The sequence below is a fragment of the Danio rerio genome, chromosome 9 (assembly GCF_052040795.2).
Source record: "Danio rerio strain M-AB ecotype USA chromosome 9, GRCz13ab, whole genome shotgun sequence".
NCBI lineage: Eukaryota > Metazoa > Chordata > Actinopteri > Cypriniformes > Danionidae > Danio > Danio rerio.
In genome coordinates, this window is record NC_141029.1 from 17,910,001 (window position 1) to 17,934,031 (window position 24,031).

The following is a 24,031-nucleotide window of genomic DNA, read 5'->3' on the forward strand; positions in this document are numbered from 1 at the left end:
TGCAAATAACTTTTTTTCATTCCATCAGTTTCTCTTTCTAAAAAGGGATATTCCCAGGGATATTAGAGTCAACAGACTTAATCAGATACAAAATAACACAAACTGTAAGAGTAGTTAGTTGCAAATATGAATGAATCAATGACTTGACCTTACTTTAATTATTAAAATTCCAAAATGCAATTAAACACATTATTAACATACATCCTAAATTAAATACAAATACCACACATATGCAAGTTGTGCTGTTTAGAACACAGACATTTTACCATCTGGAAAATTTTATCATAAAGGGTACAAATAAAAATCATAACAAATAAACCTAACTGCCATATTCACAACAGCGATCATATTATTTGCTGCAGCAATGCAGATTAAAAATACATTAGAGATGGCTTGATACATGTTGTTCCATGCCATGACGGTTTCTTTATGATAATTACGGTCTGGTGCGCAGGTCATTTATGGCCCATTAGCAAAAGATAGAACACACTGGGTATAAGTGAGAAACAATCAATGATGTAACAAGCTGGAAAATAGCTGTGGGCTAATTGGACTATGTGTAAAGTCCTCAAACTAGGAGGTAGGTGCAATGCGGAGTAGGGGTCAGAAACGAGGAACGTGGAATGTGGTTTGGGGCAGATTGGTCCCTAGACCCCTGTGTCCCTCCTCGGTCTCCAGAGCAGTGGTATTTTCCCATGCACTCTACTGGAGTGAAGCCAGAGAGTAAAATATCACAGTTCATGGGTCACAGCAACGTCAGAGAACATACTCAGAGTTTTGAAACCAAACAGAGCTCGAAGCTCTTCAGGGACAATTCTATTTACCCTGACTGGAGTGAGGGATTGTTTCCGTCCCACATTCAGAGCGTGAAAATTAGAAAGGAACACAAAGAGCAGATGAAGACTATTTGGAACAGAACATAATAGATGCATGTTCATTAACTCCCCTAGTGTAAATGCAACTATATTTTTCAGCCATGTTTCACATTTACACACTTTTTATCGTATCATAGTTATAATACCTAGATAATAACCAAATACCAATTCTACTCTTAAACTTAACCCATGTAGATATTTTATGTTATAGTACATTCCCAATTTAGTAGTCTCAGTCTCAGTGCATGAATTTGCACTTACTGCAACAAAGTGCAACCAATCAACTGACATGCCACTTCTAAAGATCTTAATGCGTTTGCAATTTTTCTTCCAAAGAAGAATTCGCTATGTTGTTTCAAAAATTTCAAACCTTTGCGGAAAGCTCATATTTGTTGATGGTCACCTTATATACTGTATATAAATAGACAGGGTTTAGCATACTTCACGGATATATTCCTCTTGCTCCTCACGGAGAGTAAGTTCAATGAAGATTTGTTGTAGCTTCTCATTGCAGTAGTTAATGATAAACTGCTCAAAACTGTTGTCCTGCAAGAATAGAGAATAAAATTAATAAGATAACAGAGAGAAAATGATAACCATGCTAATTATTTTGTAAATCCGAATCTGCAACTCACTGCACTGCAAGCCAGCTCACTATTAATAGTCACTCACTGTTCTTTTTACTAAGCACCTTCCTCCTCTAGGTACTTTTGAATAAGCTAGCCTCTATATTATTTGGAACTTTGGTTTGACTTGAAAATAGGGAAAATGTTAAAGAAAATATGGGAAAAAAAAAGAAAAATAAAAGAAGTAAAAAATGTTAATTAAATACATTTAACCAGCAAACACATTTTTTGGGCAACAATTGGTCTAACACTCAACCAAAATATATAACATCTCATGAAGAGTCAAATACAATTTAAATATTATATTGTATAAATGGTAAGTGATATTTTGTGAGGCCCTTGCATAATCAAAACGCATGTTTTTAAAGAATCTTTAGCTGTTTAACTGAATAAATACAACAACCATCAATAATAATCATTAAAATAAAACGGCTCATCATCTGATCACATGCACGTTGTTACCTGTGTGAACCGTATCACCCCTAGAAGGACAGTATGGACCCCAGGACAGGACAGGATGGGCAAAATTTGAAAATTTTTAAATTAAAAAAAAAAAATTTGAATGTTTTTTTTTTATTAATTAATCTAATTAAGACATTTAATGAGCATCTCTAATATACGAAAAACACTGTAATACAGCTTGATCTTGCAAATCAGGTTTTACATAACTTAGATTAAAATAAGTCAAAACATTTTATCTGTTTTTTTTTTTTTTTTTGCGAGGAAGTCTTTAACTTCCGTACCCACAAATCTGTTTAAATGTTTCAGAGATTTGACCATAGGGTTAGAAAAAAAATTAACAATTTCCCCATCTCATGCTAAACCCCAATTGGTGAAACAATGTTAATGAAATAAAACAGTAGCGCCCAATGCTATTGTTGCTGGCTTATGATAAAAGGTTAGGACTGTACTATTTAGCATGGCACTGGGGTTGAAGTATTAACAATCCTCTTCCTGTTCCATTTTTTTCTTTAATCTTCAGAGCAATCCTAAAGCATGTTAGTCTGCAGCTAAAGCCACTGCAATTATCAGTACCGTAGAGCTGGCAAAACAAAAAGCCCATAATCACTTCCAAAAGGGAGCATATGGCATATTGAACCGCATTGTTTTACTTGGCAATGGTAACTTTATGTTGGCAGATATTGCTAAGAGGGCATACTGACAGATCAGGGTGAAGTAATCTTAAAGTGAGAATTGCAAAGATAAACATGTTAAAAAAAGAACCTTATTAACTCTTCCTTTTTCATTCTAAAAGTTATGTTCTTTGTGCTTTTATCTTTAAAAAATGTTACCCATAAATGTATACTGAAAAAAAAAAAATAAATAAATAAACAAACACATTGAACTATCAGAATACCTTCTTTTGGACCCAACTTTTACAAATAGTCTTAAGATTCCTAGGAAATGCATGATGTGAATGCATAGTACATTTATTTAGAGTCTGTCAAAAGCATACATTTAAAGGTATTTATTTTAAGTGCAAGACGTATGGCACTAAAACAGTAACATCAAGTGAATAGGTCAAACTAAAACTAAAAGGACACAGTGGGCTTCAGGGTTCTGCTCTAACAGTGGCTTATGCTGCTAAAATAAAAACAGCAGAATTAAGACTAGGATTAAGTGCTAAAATTGAAGCATGCACACAGCCACAGTATTTTCTCTGCAGGTCTACTTACTCCATTCTGTCGTCATGGCCACAACAACAACATAAACAACATTCAAAAGAGAGTAATAAAGTCAGACAGTAGAACACATGCGATGGACAAATGAAATGTAAAAAGAACAGGCCCAGACTGAGTATTGGGGAAAACACAGAAGAATAGTTTTAAGCATGGCTACAAACTTTGAATTTAATAACAATACAATACTCAGTGTGGACCTAAAATGTTGTATAAGATTAAACATTTTATGTTAACATTTAATGAATTTATTATGGCAACAACAATAGTCATGATAGCCATTATAGCATGAAGTTATAGTATTAGGACAACAGCATGCAAGTGGACAGTTCCAGTTAAATAAACAGATTTTTTTAAAATCAAATTGACAAGGTTAGAAGATGTCTGATTCTGGAAGTACACAATGTGTCAGACAAGAAATAAAGGATAGTTTATCAACATGCATTGGTGTGCTCAGATCTGACTTGGTAATGTGGTACATGTTGATAAAGATGAACAAGTAGTGACAACATAAGGATCTTTGGGAAAACTTTATAATAACTATACACATTATGCATTGTTTATTAAGCATCAGCTTCTAGTGAATTCGTTATCTGTTAAGCATTAACTCTACATTAATAAACGTTAGTAAGCAGTTAATAACTGCAGCAACAAATGCTCTATTCTTGACTTTTATAATGTGCTTAGTAATTGTAATTTCATATTTTGTGACAGGTTGATTTTTCATTAGTATATTAAGTATTATTTACAAACCATTTGTATTTAAGAGTATTTTGAGGTTTTTAAGATCATTCAGATTGAGTTAGTAAATGATTAATAAACTATTGAAGTTAACACTTCTACATTTTATTATTCAGACATATTGTAATGGTTACTACGCATGCTAATAAATGCTTTATTAACTCAACTTCATCCAGTTTTGTGACCTAATCTAAAGTGCAGACTATGTTTTATAAATCCCTTATAAATGACAATTAAATGCTCTGTAGCTGCACAGTAATTTTAGACAAATTAATCATTTACTTGCACATTTTAAATGATGAAAATAAACCCACAGACTACGCTTAAATAATTGTTTTTTTAATATTGCAATACTTAATTTAGATATGAAAAATAAATTCATTAACAAAGTATGAAAGTACAATTATTAAGCACATTATAAATGTGGTTTTAAGTCAATAATACAGCATTTGTAGCTGTAGTTATAAACTGCTTACTAACGTTTATTAATGTAGAGTTAATGCTTAACAGATAATGAATTCACTATTTGCTAATGTTTATTAAATAGTGTGTAGTTATTATAAAGCGTTACCGTATCTCTTATATTAAATTTCAATTTTTAGACCAAATCTCTCACCTCAAAGATTTCAAAACCATAAATATCCAGCACTCCCATTACTTTCTTCCGTGTCTTGGTTTGAGCCTGATGGAAAAAAAGGAAAAAACTTTACAATCTAACTTTTTTTAACACAAAATGTCACCAAAATATTTTAAACACTCAAACATTTACAGCAAACAATAATTTAATGAACATCTAAAGTGACATACCTTGATGCTTTCATTGATTCTGTTTACCAGCCAGGTGAACAGTCGGCTGTACAGGTTTTTGGCAAGTGCATCACGAGCATAATAAGCCTGAAACAGGAGTTTAGCATTACAATCAATGTCCATAACTTCTGAATAACACACTATCTAGACATATTACACAACCTCTAGTTCCAACTTACCCCATGTCTCATGGAAGTACCATTTAGAGACATGACACAGACTGAATAAAATGTTTTAAAGAGGCATTTTGTGGTCCGGACATAAAGGCAATTAAGTTTTGCGATCATCTATTGAATGAGGGTTGCTTTTTTTACCTAGTGGATAAATGCATGATTCTTCACCAAGGAAACTAACTTGATCTCTCACTTGGAAATCAATGTAGTATTTAAAAAATGTATAAATAGAACAGCCTTTACATCAAGAAAATAAGTTCCTGCCATATAAATTCCATTTAAATTTTTCAAACAAACAAATAAATTGATCGATGTGTAGTATGACCTTTTTCTTTATTCAAGACACGCTGTCTAGTTTCAAGTAAATTAATGTGCTTGAAAACCAAACATTTAAATAGACTTCCACATACAGACAAAGAAGGTACATGTGCTTTACCTGAGCCACATTAAGTGTGGTGGACACCTTTTCCATTTTGGCCTCCACCGTACGGAAGCTGAAAGCTCTCTCCAGCACAGACTGTTCGATGCCCAGCAGCTCACACATCTCCTTCAGGTCTGAGAGAGAAAATGTCAAAAACATACACATGCAGATCAGATAAAATAAGATAAGAAAAAAAAATATATATATTTTTTATAATGTTAATGTAAATTTAAACAATAACCAAATGAGTAATTGCCAGCAACAAGCAATACTACATAAGTTGATATGTCTTTATAATATGAAACCATTATCATTCTGATTAAACCATCTCCTAGAGTGCAGAGGTCAAGGTTTAGACTGGTACATGTTAAGCCCCTTTCCAGGAGTTTAAGCTAAAGAGTATTTTAAAAGTGCTTCTCTCCAGGGATTTTGAGAAGATCTAGACATTAGCTATACACCCACCCCCATCCTATACCAGCTCAATCTGTCTCATTTCAGAATTCAGCCCATCGGGTCAACAGGGCAATGGAAAGCACATTATGGCTAATGGGTTTAAGCTGACCAGACAAACCAGACGCCATAGTATATAAATGGAGGTGTTGACATAGACTGTGATGTTTAGTCTGGGCCAGCCACAACCCTGGACATAAGAAACTACGAGAACAACCAACAGCCAAGTTACCAAGTAACAATCTTCATAAGTTGTGCAAACATTTAAGTAGTTTGATAAATAAGATGATTATTAACCTGATTTGGTTTCCCAATTGTTTTATTTGGACTTTACACTTGAAAATACATATTTTTTACTGTATCATATGAATTTTTTTTCCTAAATTTAAGCAACTATACATCTGACAATGTAGGCCAGAATATATGCATTAATGAAAATGAGCATTTTCGGTTTGTAAAGGTTATGAATGACCTGATTGCCTCTGACTATTAAATTGAGGTAAACCAATTATATAATAATTTTTGAGAAATCTTGAATTGGTTTAAATACATTTAGACTACCTTAATCAATAAGTCTCTTTAAAAACATATATATATATATATATTTTTTTTTTATTAGAGAACGCAAAGGCTACTTAGTAAAGAAATATGTGCCCATGTGTTTACTGACTAAACTTACAACTGTAAGCTATGACTTTAAATATCTTTTGACATATCAATAGATGGCAGTAGTGATCAACATGGTGAGCAGATGAATATACAGTTAAAATCAAGAGTTCAGTTAATTTTTGTTCACATTTAATATTATAATCTTATTTTGGATGTCAGCAAATGTTAATATCTTTGAATCAAATCACAAATCAAAAATCACAGATAATACTGTCTGCACTTGAAGTTTTCTTATTTCCTTTTTTTTTTTTTTTGAGTTTTAAATGTAATCTTTCAGTTCAGCTGCATGTTCAAAAAACCTGTTGGATAGGCAATGCTTTCTGACAGAGCCAAATATTTACCATTTTTGTCCTTGACTCGACTCTCATCAAAGCCGTTGACTCGAGACTCTGGTTTGAACTCAATATTTCCCAGCTTGAGAACAGCAGCTATCAGCTCGAGTATTGATTGTACCTCATCCTCCATGAAGCCCACAATTTGCATCGCATTCTAGAAAAGCAGAAGAGAAAATATCTTTAGTTAAAAATGGTCTGCTGACGAACATTTAACATGGCAGTACAAATGGTGGGTTCTGTTCAGTGATTGACTGGCTCATAACCAGACCACTAATGGATAGCCTGTGAGGGTGTTGGACAGGTTAGGAGAAGCAAAAAAAAAAAAAAAAAAAATCTTTCCATTTCAGACATTTTCACAACACAACCAGTTAGAAACACAGAGCATTAGAGGACTGATCTTAATATTAGATTTTTTTTTTAAGTTACAATAAATCAGTAAAAATATTCAATGCTTTCAGATTCCATTTATTTATTTTTATTTATCTACTTTTTATTACTTTTTATATACTTTTTATATTTATTATCGTCTGGGGAAAAAAAAAAAAAAACTGGTAGACAGCAGTGTTGTTAGACTCCAGGCTGTCAGGCTAAAGATGACTTAATGTACTAATTGTTGTATTGTAAAAATTTTATCATACTTAATTGTTTGAATTAATTTTAGTTGATTTAAATTCATCATTAAATTCACTTTTTTTCTGCCACAGATTTACTCTTAGTCCTTGTAATATTTTATTATTATTTCAGAAATTATAGTGAATAAACTATTTGTATAACTTGGGAAATGATGTGAGATATCTGGTGTCTGAACAAACTTTGTTTTTGAATGTATTTTTCATATTTTTTTTTCTTTGGTATTTAAAATATAAAAACATGAACTATCGTATATTATCTCATTTTAATATTTTCTCATATACATTCAGATATATTCTTAAAAAGATATTACTCCATTTTTAAATAGTTGCATGTTCACACTTGTTTTTAAAAATGACTAATGTAGGACTAAATAAAATCTCAATAGGGAAATATCATTCAATTTATCTTTATTTCCATAGGGCCTTTTACAATGTATATTGTGTCAAAGGAGCTTCACATAGAAGATTATGGTAAATTGAAAGTGTCAATCTGATTTTCATTGTTGAAGTTCAGTTTTTAACACCGAAGAGCAAATCCATCGATGCGCAGCTCCACAGATCACAAACTATGCAAACCAGTGGCAACCAAGACAGTTGTAACCAAGTGGCGAAAATAAAGAATAAAAATTCTTGAGAGAAACCATGCTTAGTTGAGTACGACCATTTCTCCTAGGCCGTAGGAGAAATGGTCTTGCATTCTCAGTAGTGATTCTCAATGATACTATGGAGGACCAGGAGTGTCGCTTAAATAAAATGAATAATAAATTTATCAAATGTAATAATCCAAACATAAAAAAGTATAAATAACTCGCCTTTAAATGCTTAAATAAACAGACAAATTTAAAATCATAGTGTTGATTAATTAAACAAAAAAAGCACAATAATAAACCTATCTACCAACTTCCTTTTTTATTGTCCATTTGTCAAAAGAATTAAAACATGTTATGGTAAAAAAAAAAAGTCTGTACACACATTAGCTCCACCAATCACCTTTTACCTCAAACTCTCATTACAGCATTTTATGGATTAGAAAGCAGTTGTCCATGAGGGGTTGGTGCACACATGTGTTTATATTCATATTTTATAATTTAAGTTAATAATAATGTTCACTGATTCCAGCCTCCTTCCTTGATGTGTGAACCCAGAAAAAGGTTTCAGAGATGCAAGACCTGTTCAAATTCTCTGCACACGTCTGTTGCTTAAAGCTAAACCATTTTAAATGCACACAGCTTCTATGACACTGTTATAACCTACAGTTTTTCTCGATGTCCAGTGACAGAGGGCATTGCTTTTACCTAAAGGAGAAGGTTTGAGGTGAAAGGTGATTGATTGATTGCTCAAACGTGTTTACAGACCGATGGCACTTTTTTTTTACTTGATTGACAAATGGATAAAGAAAAGCCTTCAGCTAAACAACAAAGAAAAGCAATTGGCAAAAGGCCTTTGCCAAATGCTTAAAAAATGCTTTTAAAATATGCATTTAAAATGATTTATTAATATAAACTTTATTGTTAAATTAATCAGCATTTTGAAACAATGTTTTTTTTATTAAATGACATTTAAAAACATTAATTTAATAAATGTAATTATGCACATTAAATTGTCAATTTAAAAGTGATATTAGTTTATTAAGAGTGAATAATTATTTATATTATTTTATTTATTGATGTTTTAAAACAAATAAATAAACAGTTATAAAATTGTCTACTTATACATTTAAAAATACTGTTAAATTCATTGTTTTATTGCTTTATTAAATTACTTTAAATATCTGATTTATTTGTCCATTTAAAATGTGATTTATTTATATACATTTTTATGCTGTAATTATTCAACTGAAAATTTGATTCTTCATTTTATTATACATAATTATCATATTACAATTGATAATTAGGATAATTATTTTAGGATACAATATGACCTATGATGGACCCCCATAGTGTTCAGTTAATGGAAATGTTGGGAAATTTGTAACATGCTTGGTTACATTGTCACATTTCTTTACACTACATTCTTCACAAACAGATTCACCAGCAGCTTCCCAGTTTCCCTAGGTTGCCAGTATTCTATATTCTATATTCTATATTCTATAATAGCTTGCATTAACAGTTAATCTTTTGAACCAATAAATTAGATTTTAAATGTCATTGAATCACTTATGATAAACAAGTGAGGTTCATTGGCAAAGTCAATGTTCTAAAGGCCAGAGATAACAAGCAAGTGAGCCGTTAATGGCTGAAATATGATGCAACAGAAATCTCAAATGACAAACCAAAATTCTTTTATCTGTAAATAAAAGGTAACAACTTCATCCTTTAAGCAGGGATAAACACTCAAATTGTGTTTTCATGTTAACAAGTGTAAGACGTTGTATCTCTGAGGAAAAATATAAATAGTTTTGTGTATTATTCGCAGCCTAGCATAAATGGCAACCATCCTCCCTCATGGTGTTTGTTGTCTCTTACACACAGGGCTTTATTTATGCTTAACCTTATTAACTACAACTGTCTACACTGCAAAAACAATGTTTGTAATTAATTAGGCTTGGCTCCCAGGCAAGGGATTAAAAGACAATACCAGAGGCCCAGCGCATATTGAATTAGGTTGTTCTGATGTCATCAAGGAGTTTGGCTTAGACCTATTGTTCCCCAGAAATGCACTGTATTGTCTGATACAGTGTTGAATTCTAAACAGTTAAATGTGGGTTTTGCTGTGACACATTCTACACTTTCCAGAAGACAAGCACGGGAACAATAACGGTGGTTTATGGAAGAATCAATGGTCTTAATAGGCAGTATAATCAGCAAAGGTTGCAACAATATACATTAAAGACTTTTATTCAAAGTTAATTTAGAAATTAAACCCTTTGGTGTGTATTTCATAGCTCTATGAACAAATATTTAATTATTTAATTTTTAACAGCTATTGCTACAAATTTGTAAACCGTTATTACCCAACTTTTAACAAGACATTTTTTAACAATACAGTTTGTTATTACTCTAATTTGTCAGATGAATATTAAAAAAAGGGATGTACGATCTATCGCCGGCCATATCATTATTGGCCGATAAATGCTATTTAAGGTTATCTTTATCGGTCCGATGTCATAATTAGCCTGATATCTTTAAGCCGATAAATTACATAATTGTACAGAACTACCTGCCTCATGCATGTGTGGGTGGAACTTGTTCAGACTTGTCCAGTGCACTATAATGGAGCTTTTCTTACATTAGCCGCATTTCCACTATCAGGCCAGTGCGAGCCAGGGCTTTTATCAGGCCAGGCCAGGCCAGGCCAATCGCCCGGGTGGTTGAGCAGTGAGGCCGAAATCATGTCGCGTTTCCACTGTCGGGCTAGTAGCTTGCAGCGCGTCACGCAAACCCCGCCCCCAGAACATCCCCCGAATCAAACGTCACACAACCCGCTTACTATAGCGGGAATCAGGCAGATAAAGCACACCACATCATCACGAAACTATTAAAATTAGGACAACCAAAACAAACAAATGACACGTTACTGTACAGCAGTACAATGTATGTTTAAACGCACAAACCAGTGTGTCCTCATTCATCATATTCATTTACTCGCCGACCGACTGTTGGCATCGAAATCCAGTGGTCTTGCCACTAACTGAGAAACCCAGCGCAGGAAGTGCACACATCCATAATTTAAAACCACATATAAAAAAATTCTCCGTTAATAACTCAATATAAAATGTATTTTTTAACATCCTCACAACGGTCTCACACACACATACAGGCATCTAAACGCGCACAAACACACCTTTTAAACTTGACAAAAACTCTCAAAACCTTTACTGTCTGCTGTGTCTTTAATATGGTGTAAAGATTATTATGCGTTATTGAAACATCAAGGAAGACGCAGCCAAGAAAAGTCACTTATAAATTAAATCTATTTTATTATTTTATGCAACAGCCTTACATTTAAAAGAGAAACAGGGCGATCATACGCAAAAAGACCCCAGCCTATAATTTGTTCCAGATGTTTTCTTTCAATTATTTATTTATTTGTTCATGTGTTTGGCGCATGTACTCATGTGCGATCGGAAAAAGGCCGGCTGCTGGCCCCAAGAAAGCCCCGATTTGGCCCAATTAGGCCCCGGAAGTGACAGTGGAAACGCGACTGGCCTTGGCTCGCTCGCTTAAGGCGCGATAGTGGAAACGCGGCTTTTGTTTATTCCTTTAAAATCCATCCTTTCTTTGTGTGGTTTTGCTGGGCGTTAATAACTTAGTAAGTAACTATATTCCTTATCATTCTAGATATGTTTGATAGCGTCAGTGTATTTTGGTTTAAATCACCTCAGGAAATATATTACATGTGTAAACATCACAGCAGTGAGGCTACGTTCACACTGCAGGCAAATGTGGCACGAATCTGATTTTTTTCCCCCTCATGTGACTCAGGTGATGACAATGTAAACAGCCCAAACCACATGGAATCTGATCTTTTCAGGTCAGATCTGATGTTTTGCAATGCGACTGCAGTGTGAACAGTTATGTCGGATTTCATGTGACTTTTAACACAGTAGAACAGCACACAGGGCAATTACAGTACCACAGAATGTTGGTTGTTCATGTTGAAAAAGATTTTGAAGGTGTAACTGGTGCTTGTTAATTAATCTGTTAAACGATTGAGGCATGGGTTGATTGCAAAGCTGAAAAGCGTCATGGGTGTTGTAAATAGGGGATTCAGGTGCAAAGGAGGAAGAACTATCTCTCCGAGAGAAAAAAGGGCAACCAGTTGATAAACCAACTCTGCCTTCACAGTTCAGTCTGCGGCTGCTCATTAGCCCTTGATGAGTTCACTACACCGGTGATCAGAGTGCCATGCACCGCGCTTGTCATAAATCACAAACGATCAGTGTTTTATTTATCACAGGAGACTTATTTAAGGTCTCAAATGCAGAAATACACATTAGTAATAGCAGAACAATCGTTTACAGTTCATGAATTACACCACGGTTGTCTGTAAAAAGGGTAATAATCATTATAAGCATGATCTGACAATGTGCTTACTCATACAGCACAAACGTGTGCATAATTAGATATTTTGTGCTCTCCTTAATGCAATTTTGTGCATGCGGGTCAGTTTAAGACCATGATCTGTTCACACTGCAAATCTGATATTGGCCCCATTTATAAGAGCAGTGTGAACAGCCATGCAAAAAAATCCGATCTGAGAAAAAAAATCAGATTTGAGCACTAAGCCTTGCAGTGTGAACGTAGCCTGATGCACACATGCTAAACAACTACTTGGGTTGTTTGTAATCTAATTTGATTATTTGTTCTTATAAAATGTGTTGTTTGCCATGTGTTGTTAATGTAAGTTTGTATTCAGTTTGAGAGAAGTGTTGTAGAAGTGTCTAATTGACAAGCAGCACCCACATGTGTTAAAATTAATCTAAAACGCCAAACAACACCTCTTAAAACGTGTTTTCGGATATATTTGTACATATGTACACTACTGTTATAGGTTTTTTCAAGAACACTTAAGCTGGCTTCAGTTCTTAGTTCTTTCATTTTCATTTTACTTAAAATATGTTTATTTAACATGTTTGCTATTAAGTGCCATTTTTTTATTTAACCTATTATTATAATACAACAGTGAAGTTAATTTGCTATATGAAAAAAAGAAAATAAATTGTGTTTGGCATGCTGCAAAATCATGAATATAGGTCTATATAATCCCCATGCATTTTTGAAATTATACCTTTTTTGCTTTGAGAAGGCTATTCATAAGACCAATTCAAACTTTTAAGAAGTTTTTAAAATAAAATCAGTTGTTTCCTGTATAAAAAAAATAAAATTTTGAAGTAATAATATTTATTTGCTATGGTATATCGGCCTCCAAATCTTTAGAGTTATTAATCATTTGTAAACTCATAAAGTAAGAAGGACAAAATTTAATTATTTATAATATTTAATATTATTAGTATTATTTAATACTTATGTGGTAATTGTGGATTTTTTTGGTAAAATTTCATTTTAATATATTTTTTTAATTATTGCAGCATTTCTGGGAAAAATAGAGACTTTGCTAATCAAAACAAAACAAAAAACAAAGAGAAATTAGCACCATGTGGTTGTAAAAAAACAAACAAAAACTAATGCGAGTTTATGACTCAATTTGTTATAAACAGATGATTGTTTTAAACCAATCTTAAATAAAGGATATTTATTATTTAGCCAGTGTGAATTCAAAAACTGGATAAATCTGTTTTTTTTTTTTTCTTCTTTAAATTGGCGTTAACAAACTGCATGTTAAATTACATTGAACTGTAAAGACATGGGCTGTAAAAATTGTAAAAACTGGCTGTCAATTGATTCGTGATTTATTTGATGTGTCCGAATTCATTTTGAATGCAGCATGACACAGCACGGAATCCAGAGTGTTAAGTATATTTCAAGAAATTAGAATATCATTGAAAAGTTGATCTCTTAATACAATTAAAAAAAGTAAAACTAAAATACTACATTTATTCATTATACACAGACTGATTTATTTAAAATGTTTATTTTAATATTAAATATAATATTACTTAATCTTACAAAAAATAAATAAATACTAATATTTTTAACACAAATACTTTGACTACAGAAAATATGAACATCAGCACTCAAAAAATGGTTAGGCTTTGAAATACTACAAGAACAGCAATCAGTTTGTGCCACCATGAAGCTCTGAAAGCGGCCTTCAGTACTCTCTGGTTTTAATTTTCTGAGATACTCAATTTTAGGTTTTCATTAGCAGTAAGTCATAATCATCTAAATTAAAAGAATAATAAACACTTGAAATATTTCAGTATGTGTGTAATGAATATATTAGGCCTATATAATTTTTACTTTTGAAACATTTTCTGAAACACTTCTGGAATTGAAATCAACTTTTCAATTATATTACAATTTATTGACTCATCTACAAGCTTCAGTATTTCAAAGTATTCTAAATTACTTAGATTAAAGGGGTGGTCCACAGTGTATTTTTAAGGCTTGGCAGTGTTTACAGATGAAATGCAATGTGTACTCATGCTTGACTTGTTGAAAATTACGTTATTTTTTCATATATCTTACTTTGGTTTGCGTTCAGCCAATACACGTTACCTGAGAACAAGTAATAGATGCGAAAGACCAAATTTGGGGAATATGTCGTGATAAATAGACAAGAAGATTAGTTAAATATAGATAATGCAGAAATGTAGATCCTTGAACAGCCTGACGTGCACAGCTCTCATTGCTGCAGTGCATGCCAGAGTGTGTGTGTGTGTGGTCACGTGATGTGTGTTTTCAGCGGTGTAGGTTGGACAGAGAGTTGTTCAGAAATGCTTGATGAAACGCCAGTGTGGACGTGGACCATTTTCATTCTAAAATGCCATTTTAAAACTAAAACAGATTAGTGTAAATGGGGCCTCGCTCACCAACACACTAACTTACTCAAACACTCACTCAGTCACCCACCCACACACTCTTACTGACACTCCCACGCTCGCTCTCACTCTCGTGCTAGCTCACCCGCATGCTCGCCCGCACGCTCACTCTTTCACCCACACAAGCTAGCCAACTTAGTTTATTCACTGCACCTATACTGCACCTACACCTATAAACTGGAGCACCTGCAGAAAACCTACACCAACACGGTGAGAACATGCAAACTCCATACAGAAATGCCACTTGGTGCAACCAGGACTCAAATCAGTGCCAAAAACTAAGCCACCGTGCCACCTTGTTGAGAAACAGCTTTCTGACTGCAATGACTGCCCATGTTCTCCATAATCTATTTTTCACAACCTTACAAGTCCATAAGTCAAAGACGTGAAAACAGAAATAATCCCCCATTCAATGATCCAGTTCTTTTAGTAGAGTCTTAAATAAAGCCCCACATTGCATAACAACACAAAGCAAAGTGTCTTGCTCAGATCAAACTTCACCTCAGTGGGATAAAGGATGATCTTATCCAGTTAAGCCAGAGAGATAAGGTGGCTTTGCTAACCTCTAATCATAGTGGGTGCCATAGATCTGAGCCAAAGTTCCTTTCAAGGAAAGTCTGTTCACTTGGTGGTCATACTGCAATGCCTCCATGCAGTTCATCCAATAGCAAAGTCCAATATAAATGAATGGGGGAATCCTGAAATCTTGCTGAACTCATTATTAAATTTAGTATTTTAAAACAAACCAAAAAAATCTAAAGTGACCTATTCTATTATTGTTGTTGCTTAAGTCTCACTCATATTTAAAACATGTCATTTTCAGTTTTCTCCATCTACTGTGCATCCAAAAAGAGTTTCTTTATGATGGTTTCAAGGGTAACAAGACGATGTGATTAGACATACTGAAAGGACAGAGACAAAACCTAGAGTGAAAGTTGCAGGATGACATCAAAAGGAAACAATGGGCTCTATTTTGACGATCCACGTGCAAAGCGCAGAGCGCAGGGCACAAACGCTTTCAGGGCGTGTCAGAATCCATTTTTGCTAATATAAGGTTGGAAAAGTTTGCTTACACCATGGCGCATGGTCTAAAGGGGGTTGAGTTTATTTTCTTAATGAGTTATAGGTGTGTTTTGAGAATAAACCAATCAGAGTCTCATCTCCCATTCCCTTTAAGAGCCAGTTGTGTCGCGCCATAAGTGCATTTGCTATTTACATGACGTAAAGTAAGTATAGGTGGAAAAACAGAGCATCTACTGCGCAAGAATGAGAGATAAGGCATCTCATAATCTAGTTTTACTTTCGCTCTCGTGGATAGGGAAACCTTGTATGCACAGACATCAATTAGCCTATAAATAAATAATTTCATCTGTTAAGTGCAAATAATTGTTTCAAAACTGTTTCTAAATTCAGTTCTAATTTCCAGCAAACGAATAAATGAACAATAATAACAAAGTGTGTTTAAAAACCTGAGTTATATCCTTATACACATGCTGTGCCCCATATGGTCTAAAACCTGACAGGTGGACAAATCTAAGCTTGTTTTCAATAAAACAAATATAAATATAAATATGCATATAATGAATAATACTGCTAATAATGATAACATTACAAAAGCAAATTGAATGAACTGAAAAAGCCTCCCGATATGAAGAAAATATGAAGGCAGTGGTTTTTAAATTCATGTCGGCTAGAAAATAATATGTTTTGTAATATTTAAATCTTTTATATTTATATCCTATCACACTTCATTATTATTGTTCATTTATTCGTTTGCTGGAAATTAGAACTGAATTTAGAAACAGTTTTGAAACAATTCTTTGCACTTAACAAACGAAATTAATTATTTATAGGCTAATTGATGTCTGTGCATACAAGGTTTCCCTATCCACGAGAGCGAAAGTGAAACTAGATTATGAGATGCCTTATCTCTCATTCTTGCGCAGTATCCTATAATAATATCTTTTTTATAGGTAAAGATATTTGCGTATTGCTCTACATCTTGTGTGTATTAAACAGTGTGTAAGCCAGGCGCACTCTGCGCCAGACAATAGACTGGCTTTGTTCTGGTCTAAAGAACAGACTATTATAGTTTCTCAAAATAGCAACGTGCCTATAAATAGAACGCCTATAGGTGCACATATGAGCGCAAATGCATTTGCTATTTAAACAACGTGGCACAACACTTCAAAACAACTCTTGCGCCGAGCTGAAAGTACCAAATAAAAATTGCTTCATGCTTTGCGCCACATTGCACCGGTTGTATGATAGGGCTTAATATGTTTTGGGATGTGCTGTGATGTCTTTTCTCCTGTCAAAATCAACACAGGCATTAGGTAGTTGCCAAATGACAATGCTTCCCATAACAAACAAGCAAATGTGTACAGGCCCCTACCCCACAGAATCACTGGCTATTCTGACCCAAAAAGGGACTTCCTTCGATGTGGCATCCATAGTGAACATCACATTTTCCCAATTCATAGTAATGTGAGTGAACTGTCTTCGTACTGTATATCTGTCTTTGCCTGAGCTTATCCCAAGAGTCAGGTACCGCATGGCAAGGCTAAAAGTAAAATTTACAAACTTACTCTGACAGTTCTGAAACTAGCAGCATCATCCAGTCCATTGACAGTGGCTGAATCCAGGCTAAGGTAGTTATATTTGCTGAAGTCCCGGTCCAGCTTCAGTTTTTCTGAAATACAATTACAAGTAGAGTTTAACAGTAACAATAAGACAAGGGTAACACTTTAGTTTAAGTCACAATTCAGACTATTAACTTCTGGCATATTGCCTGCCTATTACTAAAGTGTCCCTATTATGCATTATAAAAGATCATAGTTGGGTTTGGGAAGTCCCCAACAACAGGCCGATATGCATGCAGTTCAAAACTTGAACATGAAAGTTCAAAAACACTTTCATTGTCTTATAATAGGCATTTATTTTTTACTTAATTATCTCCAAAACTCTTATATGATTTGTTCAATAGTTTATTTTACAAAACCCCTCCTTTCTGTGATGCTAATTTATGGTAATGGTCTGATGACCTCCCGAGTCGTGATTGGTCTACTGAATGCAGGGTGAGTTGAAAAAGAAACACCCATCACAACTTATCAAGATATTAAGCAAAAAGCACTTGAAGCTCAAGCAGCATAGGTACAGAATATATGTCTAATCCCATTACAAGAACGTATTAATAAAGCAATGCAGTTAAACCAGAATATTGCTCTATTCTTAACCATATTTCTAATTAATAACAATGTAACAGCATCAATTGATACAGCTACAAAAATGTAACTATTTTGAACATTGAGTGCGGTGTGTGCAAGCTCATTGGAGTTGTGTTCTGATTGGCCATGCTCAAACCATTTAATTGAAATGAACGCTAAACCAGTGCTTTCCACATCCAGTGTGTAAGAACAGCTGATGACGATATAGCAATGACAGATACCACAGGACTGTGAGCTCAGAAGTAATTAAATTGGTAAAGGAAGAAAGCGGCACACATTGGTTTTCCATACAGTTTTAGACACAATATGTGAATGGCCCATAACCAGTCAGAGAGATAAAATCAATGCAGAGCAAACACAACACAGATAAATCCATATTTTGCAAACTACACAGAACAAGGACGCAATCATTTTAATCACACTTAGAGGTTGAATATTTCACTATTGGATACTAATCACTATTAGAGGTTGAATAAGAAGAAACTGTGTACTGACAAAGTTCCTGTCACAGTCTGACATAAGCCCCTTTCACACATACTGTACAAGAAATTACAGACAATTTTCCGGAAAGGTCTGTATGTGTCAACAGCCCCTTTTTGAAAATCCCAGTAAATTCATTCCTGCAATTTGTTCGAAAAGAGAAGTTGTAACATTATTGGATGTGTAAATGGCCTTTTCGGAAAAATTCCGTAACATCCTTGCAAATGTTACCGAATATTTACCGGTATCACTGTGTGAAAGGGGCTATAGAACCAGATGTTGATAGTATACTGATATTCATCAGTTTCATTATGATATTCATTATTTACCAATTAGAAGTTAAATTTTATAATTCAAAGGGGTACAAATAAACTATAGATGAACAATCTCAGGTTCTCAGGTATGCTAGAGTCCAACCTTAAAATTTTTCACATTCTAAAAACTGTGACTGGTATAGACATGTAAATAATAATACAAATATATAAATATAAATAAATAAATAAATAAATAAATAAATCAATATGTAAGTGGCCTCTTACTAAGCATGTCATCTGATGCACCAGAAAGCAGCTGGTAAAAGATGTGGAAATTCCTTTCCCCCCTAGGCTGCTTTACCACACGGGATTTCTCCAAGAGATCTGTGAAAATGAAATATCAAAGCACAAAGTATTTCATGAACACCCACAGCTGACTCAGTTTAACAAAGGACAAGAGACTCTTTCTTTCCTTCCACAGAAACTGTGCTACTACTGTAGCTACAGATAATTATCTTCAGTCACTTTAGAGACAACAAAGATGCTTTCCTGTTTACATTAGAATGAGTATTTAGGTATCCATGGTGAAGATTTCATTGTCTATTGTATTCAAATTGAGACAGGAAGTCTGACAAGGGATATTTATCTGTGGAGAGAGGCATGTCACAATAGCCATACTTTATAGAGAGGTGTGTCCAGTAGAAAATAGCAACATTAGCCTTAAGTGTTTTTTATAACAATCTAAAAAAATTATAAAATCAATGTTGCTTCAGATCAACAATGAATACTAGCTAAATAAAACACTTACATATGAGCATTATTTTTAGTGAGCCAAATAACAAGTAGACAATGGTAAATACAGGCATTACAAGGTCTGAAATGTTTTCAGCTTGTCCACATTCTATCACTTTTAAAGGTAGTTGGAAAAACACTTGATTGCATGGGATTTTAAGTGAGAACTCATGTAAAAATCACAAAAGACACAGAATACCCTTCTAACATAAGGTTGTTATATGTTGTGAGATGCACCACAACCTAGTGTTTGTACTCACAACAAAACACATGGATAACACTTTCATTTGCTTTGAGGGATCATTGGTCTAAAAAAAATGAGGACACATGTAGTCACAAGAGACACGTTTGAACACATTAACAGCAGGCAGACTAATAACCTATCTCCAATGATCACTTGTGACTGAATCACTGAGACCACATGGTAATATCAGGTTAAAACAGGGCCTACCCATGGCTTTTTAGCAGGACTTGACATGAACTTTTTGGATCACCATATTTTCATATTCGTATTATTTTAATAAGTAATTCTAAAATTACTTAATTTAGGTTTTTTGTTATGTCCACATGACTCTTTATTCATGTAATTTTTTTCGTTGTGTAAGACCTTGCTCAATATGCATGAGCAAATTGGTTGTTTCTTGCAATTAGTTTTTATTTCACATACTGAAAAATGAATAAAATAATATAGTTAAATAAATATTTTAATAATGAAATGATGATCACGCACACGGTTCTCATTAGGCCCATTAATAATCTGTTCAAAGAATGTAAAGCGAAAGATTTTTTAAATCTCAAGCTTTTAAAAGCAGCAGGACTGTGGGTGCACGAGCATCGTCCAATCTATTTTAAAGAGAACTGATCGCACCATTTGCATTTCCTGGCACAGTTGCTTCATGCAAGAAAATGGGAGCGCACAAGCTTTTTAAACACTCGCATACATCACATCACCTGTGCACATGATATCGACAGTGAGTGAGATCTCACAGCACCCGTGACCTCTCATTTGGTATTCAACTGCTTTCTTTCCGTCTCATGAACAGTCGTGCTGCTTCTTGATTCTAAGATCACATTTGCATGCATATTGGGCCATAATTATTGTTGAACCCTGCGTTTAAGAAATTACGATTTAAAAATGAATTTCAACCAGCCTAAGTGGCTAGTCGGAGTGGCTATCTAACCTGTCACAGCTGAAATCCACCCGCACTTGGTGGGTGCTAATGTCAAGCCCTGCTCCTTAGGTATTTGGATAATATAAAACAAGAATGCAATGAGCAGATGGTACCTTGTTTATCTGCTTTATGTCACGGCATTGGGTTAGTTTCAAGATTCCCTTTTGTAGAATCTACCTCATCTACTTCTTTTACTTCCCCTATTCCATTTAATGTCCAGAGATAAATCACATAGTATTGTGTAAGCATCTAAGGAATGCAGGAACATTTCATCCCTGAGGGGACAGCATTCTGACCTTTCACCTTCTGTACACTCACAGACATTTGTTATTATTTTAACACAAATGTAGTAATGGCCAGTTACTGAAAAAAATAAATTAAAAAAAATGCTTAAATTTACTGCATGCCTTATGCCTCGTGACTGATCCCTTTTTAGCAATTAAATGACATTTAAGTATAACCAAGTTACATTAAGCATTTATTGTAAAAAAAAAAAAAACTTAAAAACTTTATCTTCAAAGATGTTATTTCATTTGCATTTATGACAATTATAAACAAACGAGTAATAATTACACCTCTAGTGGGATTTTAAAATTTTAATTGTAGTAAGATCATAGGAATGCTAGATGAAATCAAATTAGGAATTCTGTATAAAGTGTGGAGAAAATAATAGAAAAAAGTAATATTTCACTAATTTAATGTGCCTTTCACTGTTTATGTTGGTGGAGTCAAAATAAAAAATATCTAGAATCAGGTGAAGGTTTTGCTGTCCTTAAAAAAAAACACACACTGTGCTATGCAAGCAGAGGCGTTGCAAGATATGGGTTAAAGTATCCCTTGGTCTTGAGTAAAGTCAGTCCTGCTGTTCTAAAATTCACAATTTAAGAAGTGTCATTAGGGTGTCATAAATGTGTTATGAAACACCTTCATGTAATAGAGTAAGATAGCAAAATCACCACTAGTTGCCACACTTTACAGTGTTGCTTTATGATGTGACACTAAAACGTGACAATAGTACTTAATGAGGTGAATAGCTGGCAATATCAGCATGATGAGTGTGAGGGCTAAATTAGTATAGTATAGTATAGTATAGTATAGTATAGTATAGTATAGTATAGTATAGTATAGTATAGTATACAGTTGAAGTCAGAATTATTTTTCCCCCTGAATTATTATTTTTTTTGCCACTTTGCCATGATGACAGTAAATAATATTTTACTAAATATTTTTCAAGACACTTTTATACAGCTTAAAGTGACATTTAAAAGTTTAACTAGGTTAATTAGGTTAACTAGGCAGATTAGGGTAATTAGGCAAGTTATTGTATAATGATGGTTTGTTCTATAGACTATTGAGAAAAAAAATAGCTTAAAGAGGCTAATAATTTTGACTTTAATTTTATTATTATTTTTTAATTAAAAACTTCTTTTATTCTAGCCGAAATATTTAAAATAAGACTTTCTCCAGAAGGAAAAATATTATCAGACTTACTGTAAACATTTCCTTGCTCTGTTAAATATTGTTTGGGAAATATTTAATAAAGAAAAAAAAATCAACTGTAGTATAGTATAGTATAGTATAGTATAGTATAGTATAGTATAGTATAGTATAGTATAGCATAGCATAGTATAGTATAGTATGGTAAGGTATAACTTACTTCTCTATAGAAATACAACGATTAACCGGTTTTACTACCAACTACGCTTTATTTCGTCACGGCTAATTAATCGTAAAGGCTCTCAACACCAGGTTTCTGCACAAAACAAAACTGCAGCAACTAAAAGTTATGACAGCTGTGCGCTAGCTTGTATGCCGAGACTAATAACCATTCAAATTGGATTAACTATGACTGAGGCTATTAACTAAGGCAAGCTTGTGCAAGTTAATTTTTTCCAACTAAAACCGTTAAACCGTGATTATTTTTCAGACTATAATCATACAACCAAAATCTATAATCGTTGCATCCCTACTCTACCACAACTTTTTTTTATAAACACAAATGTTTTTTATAGAAAAGAAATGAAAATATGGTGCTAACTGAGGCTTAATACATTTGATATTAGACATAAGAAAAGATAAGATTTTACAAAAATAGTTTCATTTATAAAAATTACCAAAGTATATATGTTAACAAGTAACTATTAGAGCCACAGTCATCTTAAACTACTGAAAAAAAAAGCTAAATTAACATTTTTCAAACTTTCTCTTTTTGCTTTCCAGGCAAAAATAAAAATTATATGAGCCTTAAACCACATGAGGGTGAGTTAATAATTATAGATTTGGGGTGAAATGTTCCTTTATTACTTCCTGGGCAGTGTTACAGGGACACTCCTTTAAGTCTACTTTGTAATTATACTCACAATTACTGATGACTCCACCAAGGGGGTCTCCTTTGAAGTCAAACTCAATATCCATGTACTTCCCCTACAGAAAGAGAAGAAATTGTTAGCATGTCCCATATAAAGTGCACAGTGGGTTACTTGAAGATCCTTCATTTTTTAACATGGCCTTCTTGTGCAGTCAAAACAAGATATTACTAAGAAGCTAAGGTCTAAGAAGCGTGTCACTCCCCTATGATGACATTGCTTCAAGGCCTTTATTACTAATTTCAGGCTTGCTGTGGGGAACCACGTGGCTCTTTTGTGGTTCCTGATGGTAGGGAAAGATTCAAGACAGCGAGGGCTGTGATCACTGCAAATAGGGCTGAAATCTGAGCCTTCTGTGGAGCAGATGGGAGGAAAAAAGACTTTCCCTCTTAGTGCAGTCTATTCTCTTTGTTCAGGCCTGTTCATAACACACGCTGCCAGTCATACATAGATTTGCAATGGAGTAATGGACTACTGTGGGAGAACCTTTTTTTATTTGGTGAATTAACGGTAAATGTTTTTTTTTTTTCACCTTTCTTTCCCTTCTTTATTTGTATCCCACAACTATTCAAAAGAATGCTGTCTCAAAGGTTAAGGAATAAAATCACAATGAAGTAATTAAACGCTAAAAAATCCTTTAAGAAAAGATTTGAACTACTTTTACTTGATATTGACTATGTATTTAGGGTCAGACAAAAAAAGTTGTAAATATTAACTTCCTTTAAATTAATACAGTAAAAAAGAGGTTAAAGCTTTAAAATAACTAACAATTTATTGACCTTATTCTTCAATGCGGAAGTGCAATCGTTTTAGCGGTTGTTTTAGAACTTTTGATTCAGTTGCCTTTGGGAGAAATCAGTTTGCAACGTCAAGCAGCAAAACGAGCTG

The 24,031-nt window shown here is 33.8% G+C and overlaps 1 protein-coding gene across 12 annotated transcripts in view; it reads right to left on the bottom strand.

Moving 5' to 3' along the window:
- The window catches only part of myo1b (myosin IB), a 118,261-nt gene that overhangs the window by 25,825 nt on the left and 68,405 nt on the right, over positions 1-24,031 (bottom strand). For all 12 annotated transcript variants that reach the window (XM_087267640.1, XM_087267636.1, XM_087267638.1 and 9 more), the window contains exons 7-14: positions 23,138-23,201; positions 19,099-19,197; positions 17,441-17,544; positions 6,783-6,930; positions 5,338-5,456; positions 4,729-4,815; positions 4,538-4,603; positions 1,317-1,421 (exon numbers count right to left, since the gene is read on the bottom strand). In XM_087267640.1, the coding sequence (XP_087123766.1) occupies positions 1,317-1,421; positions 4,538-4,603; positions 4,729-4,815; positions 5,338-5,456; positions 6,783-6,930; positions 17,441-17,544; positions 19,099-19,197; positions 23,138-23,201 (792 nt within the window). The remainder of the gene's footprint in view (positions 1-1,316; positions 1,422-4,537; positions 4,604-4,728; positions 4,816-5,337; positions 5,457-6,782; positions 6,931-17,440; positions 17,545-19,098; positions 19,198-23,137; positions 23,202-24,031) is intronic.